At 46.4% G+C, this 12,117-nt stretch overlaps 1 protein-coding gene across 1 annotated transcript; it reads right to left on the bottom strand.

Moving 5' to 3' along the window:
* Positions 1-3,565: 3,565 nt before the first annotated feature.
* vgll2b (vestigial-like family member 2b) lies at positions 3,566-10,269 on the bottom strand. The gene is made up of 4 exons (XM_064301553.1): positions 9,800-10,269; positions 8,964-9,279; positions 5,254-5,664; positions 3,566-4,625 (listed from the first exon to the last, which is right to left on the bottom strand). The coding sequence occupies exons 1-4, from the start codon at positions 9,887-9,889 to the stop codon at positions 4,591-4,593; spliced, it is 852 nt and encodes a 283-aa protein (XP_064157623.1). The 5' UTR covers positions 9,890-10,269; the 3' UTR covers positions 3,566-4,590.
* Between the last annotated feature and the right edge of the window lie 1,848 nt (positions 10,270-12,117).

Below are 12,117 nucleotides of genomic sequence, written 5' to 3'. Positions count from 1 at the left end.
AATTTGGTTAAGTGCGAGGAGTTGGCGCAAAACAGTGCTGTTCTAAGCAGTCTAACCTAGTCGGTGTCAGGGTCATCTGAGATAGTAACAGGGAATTTTATTTTGAGCTGTCAATAAAATGCAGACCTAGGTTTTTACTAACTTGGTGACTGAGGAACACCGTCCGTAGTTATGCAACTTGAAAATAAGGCAGTTGTGTTGGCAGGTGTTCATTTGCTGAAGAATAATGAATAAAATGCGTTCCTTTTACTTATATTAATCGGTCTCCTGTTTAAATTATGAATAAAATTCGATTTTTATTGATTTTGATTAACCATTGAACACACTGTTTCGAGGCCTATAATATTATTGAAAAAAAAATTCCAAAGTTTCATCACTACTGATTCAAGCTTACTAGAGTGGAAACTTGGAGCCTCAGCTTAAGGGATAAATATTGAACAATTAATCTACAAATAGTAAACGCGTGCATCTTATAACAGGGGGACGGTACACACATGTTTACGGATGTATTGCAGGAAAATTAGCAAATTAAATGAAATATGCAAAATATGTAAAATACTTCTAACAATAACCCAGTTTCAATTTAAAATTAAATCAAATTAACGTCATCTATTGAAAGGAGCTGTGGGAAAGAAAAAAAAATTGGGTTAGGTGAGGTTAGCCTGACGTGGCCACCGGTTTTGCATGTTGTATCGTGTTTTGACCACACGGTGGAGTCATTTAAGCTATTATTGGCTTGCATGGAACTACACAAGCAAATAACAGAATGACTAAATCCCACGCTTTACTTTGTCGACGTGGAATAAAAGTATTTGACAAAATGAAAACCTTGACACCCCCGCAAAGTCAAGCCGTTTTTAAACTGTGGCATACTCACAGTTTTGATATTGTGGGTTACGTATCAAACACGATTTACGCACACTAACTGAATTATTATTACGTTTTTAAAAGTAGGCTAGTTGGTATAGCGCCCTACGGTTCGCAAATCTCTCATCGGGCACCGGATCCAGGTGTTTAATGTGGTTCACCTCAAGCACATCTGATAGGACTAATCAAGCCCTCGATTAGTTGCATCAGGTGTGCTTGAGATGGAATACATCAAACACCTGGATCTGGGTTTTACCTGAGGTTTAGCGAAAATGGCAGTTCTCCTGAGCCACCAAAATAAGAAACAAATAGCCAAGCTGGAAATGTGAATGCTGGAGTACTCGGTATGTAATATATGCCTGACTTACGCTATAATCAGTTACACCAGTTACGTTAGAAATATATAAAAAATATCTTGCAGCGCTGAGGCTTATTACACGTATTGTACGTCGCTTTGGATAAACGCGTCTGCCAAATAAACGTAATGTAGGCTAATGGAATGCAATGTAAAAGTGAGAGTGAGCGAAATCCAGGGAAACGGTTAAATGTTTATCTACCATGCAATATGTAGGCTATCGTCCGTTTGTTTTTGCAACTGGTAGCAAAATGGTTGAAAACGACAGATTTCGGGTTCGTGATTTAGCGTTCATGTCAGCTTTTACAGGTCGCATGTCTGCACGGTAAAATTAAATACATGATTAATGTGCAACGTTGATCTGCCTACATAACACTTCTTGCGTTGCATGCATGCTTTGCGTCTGTCGTATGGTATTTGTGTACACAAGGATTTTATCTGGCACCAAGCAGTCGGAGGAATAGGATACTGGCCCTAATTTAATTGCGGTACGTTTATCAGCAGCTTAACGCCGCAGACATATTATCAATCTCTCCAAGTGGGTCAAATATAATTGCGATTCAAATCACCACCAGCACAACCACTATTGCCTGGTTATCAGGGTAGGTCTTGGATAAAAATGGGTTTTGCACTGTGCCGAAATTCAATGTAATTTTGAATTACTGCATTTACAGTGATGTCATTTTCATTTGAAATAAAAATTTAAAATTTAAAAAATTGTAATCTTAGATGTATAAACTATTGCACATTTTGTTTTATTTAATAAAATGGGTAGCTAGTTGGCTAACTAGCAAGTTAGCTTACTCGGTCAGACAGCTAACTTGTTACAGTAGTTATGACTGGATGGAGCATGTTTTTCTTATGATGTAATTTTCTTATGATGTAATAATGCAAAGCTTTTTTCAAACACCCCAAGTGACCTCTGTAGGTGATAGAACTTTATAATGCAGCTCTAGTGGCTACATTCCATTCTGCTTCTGAAGTATTCTGCTGTGATGTAATTATATGACGTAATTTTGAACTCATTATCATTTATATTTATTTAACCCTTTGACGAGTAGATTTTTTTCCGGATGTGTTTTCAAAATTCCGAGTCAGTGTTCTGGAATCTAGAACTCCATTGCTTTGGAATGACAGTTGCGATTGTTACATTGCTGTGTTCTGTTAACAGCATTCTAATCACATATTTGTGATCTCACACCTTAATGGGGTGTGATCACAAATAGTCATTGCTGGGCATCTTGATTCTCCTCCTGCAAGCAGATTTTCCTAGTGCCAGGGTCAGCTACATCCCAAAGACCTGATCAATGAACATATCTCATGCGTTTCCATGAACGTCCATCACACCTTCTCAGTGCTGCTAGTGCCTTGGCTTACCCGGCGTGAGTCATTTCTAACCTGCTCAATTCTCGCTGTTTTCCACCGATTGACTCCTTGACTGTTCTCTGCCGTAGAACAATGCAAGTATTTCAGCGTGTGCTTAAAATGGTTGTGAGTGGGTTTTGGTGTCACCAATACGGCTGTATATGCTTCTAACAAACAGGTTCATTTAAATACCCCGTGTAATTACATTTTTTTTTGTCATTGAAGTGTTCATTTAGCCACATTTAACCTTTCTCATTTTTTGTAAAACAGGGAAATAATACAATTTCCTTTTGATGTGAAGTAGGTTGTTTCTCAAGGAACCAAGTAACATTATGCACTACAGAATTAGCCACACACACACACACACACACATAATTTCTGTCCACAGTAAGATCAAAGGAGAAATTATACACAGAACATGCAGCATTTGAAATACTAAAATCCATTCAGGCACTGGGCAGTCTCAGGTGTAATTGTGCTGGGTAAATGGATAGCTGCTGTTATTTATACTCTGAAGAAGATGTCATAGACGTCAAAACATCAGTCCCTACCCTGTTCATTGAAACAGTGTCCTTTGCGCAGAGCAACGTGTGCTCCTGTATTCCTTATTTTGGGCCAGTTCCGGGTGAGGAGTTTTTTATTTTTATTTTTTTAACTTACTGTATATGGAAATATAATTTCCATTCTTCTCCACTCGTGTGCCTCCCGTCACTGTAATTAAGAGCGAAATGCAGAAAAAAAACATAGAAACCGCCTGACCCTGAACACGCCGGAACATTTCCAGGGCCGGCTAAAACAACAGATTTTCGAATAAAAGAAAGGATTTCTGAAGTACGGACGGTTTCAATAGCGCGCGGTGGCTAACACCACGCGGGTCAGCTTCGAGCGCACGAGTTCAGTGACGGAGCCGTTGAGGTTAACCTTCGCGTATTCACACACAGTTTATTATTTCGGAATAACAAACGGAATAAGAACATGGACCGATTACTCTTTTTAATAATATAACATTTTATAACATCTTGGTCGACGTACGAGGCAAATCTGCACTTTCCGTTGCTACACGCAGTCACAGCTCAGAAATAAAAACACAATTATTATTATTTTTTTAATCACCACGAACTTCAAGGACAAAATGAGCAAAACATCCAAATCAGGCGTCGAACTGAACCTAGGCTCGGCTGACGACAATCTGAGAATCGTAAATGAATGCATTTAGGCCCTGAAATTAATGCCAGGGTGAGAATGACAGACAAGAAGGATGCTAATCTCTGAATAAATCTGTTCCTTCGTTATATTTGTTACTTTTTCTTCCATTTCTGAAGAATAGAAATCACATGTCAACTGTCTACTAATTGGCATCCTCCTCTCCTGGATTCTCACATACTGTTTCTCAGGCGACTTGGCTAACGGTGATTCAGTTTTTTTTAAATACATATATATATATATATACACACACAAATATACAGTACAAGTGTAAGCACTTGAAAAAAAACAAAACACAACAGTGAACAAGAAAAACAAAAAATCCCGATGTGTTTGGATTTCCAATGATGAGTTCGTTGGACACACACACAAAAAAGGTTCCACAGGGTTTTTAAAAAAAAAAAGGAGACCAAATTCTGACATGCAAGTGCCCTCAGTCAACATTAGTTTGAGCAACATCCCCACAGAATGTCCGCAGGTCTCTTCCCCCTTATCCCTGCTAGCGCAGTCCAGTAGCTGTGTCTGTAAAAGCAGCGGGAAGAGCAACAGGTTTGGTTCGGACGACCATTTTCCAAGATCCATCTCTCTCTCTTTCTCTCTCTTATCCCCCTCTCTTTTTCTCTTGCTCTCCAAGTCATTTTTGTCCTCGATCTCCACGTTGCCTAGATGACTCCGTGGCGCGATTGTTGAACCTCGGTATGGCCAGAGGACAAAGGGAACGTCGGGAACGCCGTTTCCAGAGAGACGAGTCCAGGGCTTAATTGGATCCGTAATGGTGGGTCGGTTTGGACACGAGGCGCTCAGAACCAGTACACTTCCTTCCCTTTCGGCAGGCCTGCGACAAAGCAAGGAGAGACGACAATGAGAGAACCGGCCACCATGCCGAGCACACACACACACTCACACACTCACACACACACACTTACACACTCACACACACACACACACACTTACACACTCACACACACACACACACACACACACACTCACACACACCACACACACACACTCACACTCACACACACACACCACACCACACACACGCACACTTACACACCCCACACACACACACACACTTACACTCACACACACACACACTTACACACACCACACACACACACACACACTACACACTCACACAACACACACACACTACACACCACACTCACACACACACACACACACACACACACTCACACACACCACACACACACACACACACACTCACACACACCCCACCACACACACTACACACACACATACACACACACACACTCACACACACCACACACACACTCACACACACACACACACACACACTACACATCACACATCACACACACCACACACCCACATACACACTACACACACACACACACACACGCGCAGCACCACACTCACACACCACCACCGCCCACCCACACCACACCACCCCCCCCACCGCGTCGTCAGTTTGTTCGTACCGGCGTCCATGTTGAGACCCAAAGCCTGTGAGACGTCGGCCGGGGGGAGGAGTCCCGGCCAGGCGGAGGCGGGGTCCAGCTTGTTGACATCATAGTGGGCGGGGATTGCGGACAGGTGGGCGGGCCTGACGGCGGGCATGAGCAGGGGCCCGTAATGATGGTCCAGGCCTGCAGGGCCGTAGAGTTCGTGCAGGGGCCTCGGGGGCCCGTAGGCCTGGCCCTGGGGGTACCCCCAGGATTCGGAGGGGTGCGGGTGAGGCTGGGACAGGCCCGGGTGCAGGGCAGAGGGGTAGGGGTCCATGGAATAGGCTGGGACAGGCCCTTCGCAGGGCCCCCGGCTTGCAGGGGCGGGGTAGTTACTGTCCCAGAAGGAAGGGGGGAAGCTTCGTCTGCTGCTGGGGGACGGGGCATCTGTGCAGGACAGGATAAGAAATTTGATTTTTATAATAAAAGTAATAAAAATTACTTTTATACAGGTTATAACAGACAGGTGCTGGAAATTCAGTAAAAATAATTCATACTATAAAATATAATATATAATATAAACACATGTGGTGCATTGGGCACTACATTGGTTTTGTATTAATGCGTAATTTTACTTCTCTATCAGATGAACTAATAAATAAATGCATGTATCATGTGTTCATCATTGACAGTTACTTTTGATAGCTTTCGTCATGGTTATGGGCTCAACTCCATTTCAATTCCGTCAGTTTTTTTTTTCTTTTTCAATCTCAACTGAAGAAACTGAACTGAATTTCAGGCCGTTTCCCACGTGGACAGAACTGAGGCGGAGCTGACCTTCCAATTCAGCGTATGCAGAGAAGAGAGCAAGACAGAGGAGAGGAAAGGTCAAAGGTCAGGGAGATTTCAGGGACAAGAATGGCGCTCGGCGTGCTCAGTGCGGGACGCCAAGCCCCCCCCCCCCCCCCCCGTGGATCTCCGGTCACTTTTCGAGTTGAAATTCACCATCAGTACCCTATCAAAGACAGTTGGCAGTGTTCGCGAGTGGGAAGCCAGTGACGGTATGAGTCCTGATCGTTGCATTAGCGACTCCTACTGGTTGGCCTGTTCAGCGGGGAGGGGATCTGGGGGAGATAGCGTGAACCTCCGCATGCGTTACGCTGTCCCAGTGAAACTCCTCGCTGTCAGGTGAAAAGAAGTGGCTGGCGACTCCACGTGTATCGGAGGAGGCATGTGGCAGTCTACACCCTCCCCAGACCGACAGAGGATAGCGCATCGACCTGGACCGTGATTTACACAGGGAATTGGTATAACGACTAAATTGGGGAGAAAAGGGGGAAAAAAATAGCAAAAAAATAATAATAAATTAAATTCACAGCCAGCATCTGATCGAAAACGGGCCCTAGTGATGCAGACCAGCTACAGCCTTGCTTTCTCCTGTTGCTCACTCCGGTTAATAAAGTGTTGGTCACATGACCTCATCAGTAATGTAAACTGTGGACATGGACACTGTGTGAGGGCTGCAATTCACACATTCACACACACCGAACTAGGACAGAGGGCATCACTCCACACACACACACAAACACAACACCACACACACACACACACACATCCAGACACACATCACACACGCCAACACACACACACACAGCACACACACACACACACCACCACTACACACACACAAACCAACACACACACACACACACACACACACACACACTCACACCACACACACACACACCACACTACACACACACACCACAACACACTACCACACACAACTACACACACCTACACACACACACACACACAACACCACACTCACACCTCACACACACCACACACACCCACACACACACACCACCACAAAACACACCACCACACCACCATCACACACACTCACACTACTCTTGTCTCTCATTTTCTATCCCCGGTCCTCACAGCGCCTCGCCGCCTCGTGTGTGTGTGTGTGTGAGTGTGTGTGTGTGTTCCTGAGGCCCGCGCGCGCCATGGAAACACAAGCGAGCCCCGCAGGGCTATATAAGGCAGCGCCTTCAACCGCGAGCACCTGCGCGGGCTAGCCGTAGCCGCGAACGCCGCGTCCTAAATCACCTGCTGTGGTGACACATCTCAGACCCGTGTCAACGCCGCGCTGAACAACCCCTCCCCCCCCTCACCTCCCCCCCCCACCTGTTGTTTTCGCCGGACCCTATGCCCCCTGTTAGAATGTCAGCGGCCCGCTTTATATTCTGCGCCGTTCCTTTTATATTTAGAATTCTTCCGAAAGCGACACCGCCGTGCTCTCCCTCGCTCGCCCGCTCGCCCGTAATCGAACGGGCACAGATAAATCAGAGCAGCCATCGTTGCGGCCGCTTCGTCGGGGGGGTGGGGGGGGGGCAGGCCAGTCAAGAGGAGGAGGGAGGGAAAGAGGGAGGGAGGGAGGGAGGGAGGGTGGGGGGAGGTCCCTCTTTTTGAATGTGATACGCTGGCGGGGTTCTACTCTTACAGCCGCGTACAAACATAGTATCTGTCGCGGGGCAGGAAGGGCCTATCTGTCCAGATGAAGACGGACGACTCGGGGATGTTCGCCTCGAGCGGCACGCACTAAGAGACACACTCTGAGGCTGACAGAACCACTGAGAGGTAAATGGTGGACACTGTGAAACACACTCTGTGGCTGATAAGAGTGAAAACCTTTTTCTATCGCTTCCTTTTACACATTAAATATAAATAAATAAAAGAAATTCCCAAAGTTAAGACTGGACCGCTTGGACACAAACCAAATAAAACCACTGAAAACTCTTTCTCTGACCCATAAAATGCTCTGTCTCGTACCTGCAAGCATACTTCATTCACCTGTGCACCTTCTGTTACCTGTACCACCTTTCTTTACCTGCCTGTACCACCTTCCCAAATCTTAACACATCTACTTACCTGGGACACATCTGTTCACCCGCAGCACTATCCTTTATCTGCCTGTGCCACCTTCGCTTACCTGTAACACCTTCCGCTGTCTGCCACCTTCCGTTGCTCTATTGCAACCTGCTTTATCTGTGACACCTTCTTCTGCTACCTGCACTGCCTTCCCTTACCTGTGAAACTTTGACATACCTCTTTCGCACATTCTCTTTCTGCCTCCACTCTTTCTATAATGATACCTCTGACCTGTTCTGTACTTACCTGTGCACTAACGCAATACCCCTCAACTGTAGTCTCACCTGTACACTAACGCAATACCCCTCACCTGTAGTCTCACCTGTACACTAACTCCATATTCCTCACCTGTAGTCTCACCTGTACACTAACGCAATACCCCTCACCTGTAGTCTCACCTGTACACTAACTCCATATTCCTTGCTTGTACACTAACTCCATATTCCTCACCTGTGCCATGCGCACCTGTGCACTGACCCCACACCCCTCACCTGTACACTGAATTCATACCCCTCACCTGCACTGTGCGCACCTGTGCACTGACCCCACACCCCTCACCTGTGCCCTGACTCCACACCCCTCACCTGTGCACTGACTCCACACTCCTCACCTGTGCACTGAATCCACACCCCTCACCTGTGCACTGACTCCACACCCCTCACCTGTGCTCACCTGTGCACTGACTTCACACCCCTCACCTGTGCTCACCTGTGCACTGACTCCACACCCCTCACCTGTGCACTGACTCCACACCCCTCACCTGTGCTCACCTGTGCACTGACTTCACACCCCTCACCTGTGCTCACCTGTGGGCGGGTCGGGGCCTCGCCTCTTCCCCTCCCCCTCGACACGGGCGCTGAGGGCGCGGGAGAAGTGCTCGTCCACCACGGCGCCGATGTCGCCGCGGTAATAGGTGAACAGGACGCAGCGGGCGTTCAGGTACTCCGCCTCGGGGGCGTCCTGCTTCTCCCTCGGCTCGTCCTCCGCCCGGCGCCCGGCCTGGGGGTACGGCGCCCCCGCGCCGGCCGCTCCCGGAACGCCGTCCTCCGCCCCTTTCTGCATCCTCCCGGTCTCCCCGGAAACCTTACAGCAGGGCGAAGAACTCCTCAGACCGACTGGTGCCTGCGCAGAAGTGATTCAGAGTCACTGGCGGAGAAGGCTCCTTTTTTACAGTGAAGTGCTTTCACCGTACTGTCAGTTACATATGCATACGTTTAATTGGTTGGCACCAGACGCGGTTTTAGCCCCTCCGTCTCCACTCTTCTCGTCAGTTGCTGTAACTGAACTGAGGGGAACAGGTTTCCCTTAACCCAGGGACACCCCCTGCTAAAGACCAGCCGAGACCAAAACTGCGACGGAATGCAAGCTTTGCACCTGTTCATTGACTTCTTGTAACAACTGTTAAAAAACTGAAACAAAGCCGTAAAGAAATGCGATTCGTTTAAACTTTGTTATCGACGAAACTGATGCATGTTTTACCACGCAGCGCAACAACAACAACAAAAAAACTTATCTCGCTTCACTGTCAACGCTCGATCCTATTAAACAAACACACAAACCCGTCTTTCGTCATAAACGCAATACTTGATATTTATACAAATTATATAGTTCTATGTAATTCTTTTTGTTAAACAGTCTTTACCTGTAAACTGTTGAAACTGAAAGCAGAGGCGGCAGTGTCGTACGGTGCGCAACGTCCATAGGGTGGGCACATAACATCCAGGCAACTCATTGTAATCTGTGGGTTATTCCTGCAGATTCAGGAGACGGGACGGCTGCGCTGTCCTGCGGGGTTCGCCGCTCCGAGAGCGAGACGGCATTCCGCTGAACGCTGCAGCGCGAGAGAGCGAGCGGCGGTCACTGCGTGCACGCGCGGTTCGACATCGCCACAACCACAACTGTCCGCTGTCTGCGGGGGTTAGGCTGGAGACCGAGCGCGAGGCTGTTCTTTACAGCTAGACCCCGCCCACTCGTTTACTGTGACCACCCCTTCAGGAAAAAAAAGCTAATTGAAAATATAAGTCAGATAACTACACGAGGACATAAATCACCTATCCGGTTTCCAAGTGAATTAAACGGTGATGTTAACCAAATGATAAATTGTTTGTTTTTTTTTCTTTAATTTAGCTTCAGCTGAAGGCAGCGGAATTTTGGAACTTTGGCACTTAACTTTCCCCAGTTATGTGTGCGATGTAAATCTTAAAAGATTAACGTGGCACACGCCTACGGATTACTTTAATGGTTTGCCAGTTTGTTTTGAGTGACACCACCATTGTTCCTTCATTCATATTGTATGTCTCCTTATGTCTCTGTAGTTTATCTGCTCAAAGGGCCAGCTTTCATTCTCCTGTGTATATGTATGTTGTTTAAGGAAGTGAGGTGTTGAACTGTTGCCACAGTGAAGCATTTGACACACAAGAAGGATGAATTCCTACAGTCCCACATTTTGACACATAGGTGTGAACTATGGTGGTGCTCATGCCGACTTTAACTGTAAAATGAGAGGGAGAGAAAAGACTCCAATCAATAGCAAACAGTTTGGTGTTATTCCGAAATCAGGGAAAGTAATCACTGACACCACAAAACAGGGCAGCATTCTTTGGGGTGAGATATGATATTCACGAAAAACTTTCACGCTGACACACGATACCCTCCAAAGATAATCAGACTTATAGGCTGTGTGGCTGTACCGTTGTCCAAAAAAAAAAAAACTGACCTGATTGGGTTGGGAAGGGACGCAATATAAACATGTCACTCTTCATGAAAGGCATTCTAGAACCCTGGGGAGAATTGTGTGGAATATTTGCAGAATTCCTTCCCGGGGTGTCAAGAGGCGGGAGCAGTCTCCGATGCCTCAGTGTTGACTGGTTAGCAGTGATGTCATTTTTTTTCCTGTTGTTTTTTTTTTTTTTTTTTAAGCTTAGAGGACAAAATGTCCTGTGACATTTTGAACTGTGATGGATAGGCTAGCAGGGTGGAGGAAAGGTTCGTGCAGAGCAGGACACTGGCTCCATCGTGTATCCGTCTGCTATATTGGACAGGAAGTTACATCACAACAATGAAATATCTCCCAGAATAGCTTGAGCGCTCACTGCATAAACACACTAAACACCCCTTCTATGGCAGTTACATACATAAATACAGTCATATATACTGTATATATATGTGCAGTACTTGCATTTTGTCTTCATAATGTAACATGAAAGAGATTTTTGTTTCTGAAAAACTGTGTTATAATTTGGGATCAATTCCATTTCAGTTTGGTCAATTCAGGAAATTAATCAAAATTTAGTTTATCAATTTAATAAGAAATCCCAGCGAAACATCACAGGTTTTTAGCAAAATCACAAACTGAGTTTCGAATCCAATTCAAAAATTGATTGGATTGATACATGCCTGGCCTCCCAGCCCTGTTAGTAAATCCTATAATAGGGGCTCCCGGCCTTATCAGAAAAGGGCTGGTGTGGGTGCAGGTTTTTCTATTAGCCCCGCAGTGCGACACCCGATTCAGCTAATTAACTAATCGCGGTCTTTAATCAAGACCTCAACATGTAGAATCAGGTCGCTTTACTGCAATGCAAATGCTGCGTAAAAGTTGCGGAAGTCGCTCTGGATGAGAGCGTCTGCTAAAGGCCTGTAATGCAATGCTTACCGGTGGGCTAGTGCAAAAAAAAAAACCAAAAAAAAACAAAAAATGCACCCCCCACACCGGGACCTTTTCCGAAAAGATCGCGGCACCCTGTCCTGCACGATGACAGAGGCTATATTTAGAAAGATTACAGGTGTGTGCGTGCGTGCGTGTGTGTGCGTGCGTGCGCGTGTGTGTGCGCGTGTGCGTGTCTGAGTGAGTGTGTGAGTGTGTGCGTGTGTGTGCGTGTGTGTGCGCGTGCATGCGTGTGTGTGCGTGTGCGCGCGTGCGTGCATGCGTGCGTGTGAGTGCGTGTGTGTGCGTGCGTGCGT

The sequence above is a fragment of the Anguilla rostrata genome, chromosome 1, assembly GCF_018555375.3.
Source record: "Anguilla rostrata isolate EN2019 chromosome 1, ASM1855537v3, whole genome shotgun sequence".
Lineage (NCBI taxonomy): Eukaryota > Metazoa > Chordata > Actinopteri > Anguilliformes > Anguillidae > Anguilla > Anguilla rostrata.
This window is presented reverse-complemented; position numbering and strand designations above follow the sequence as displayed.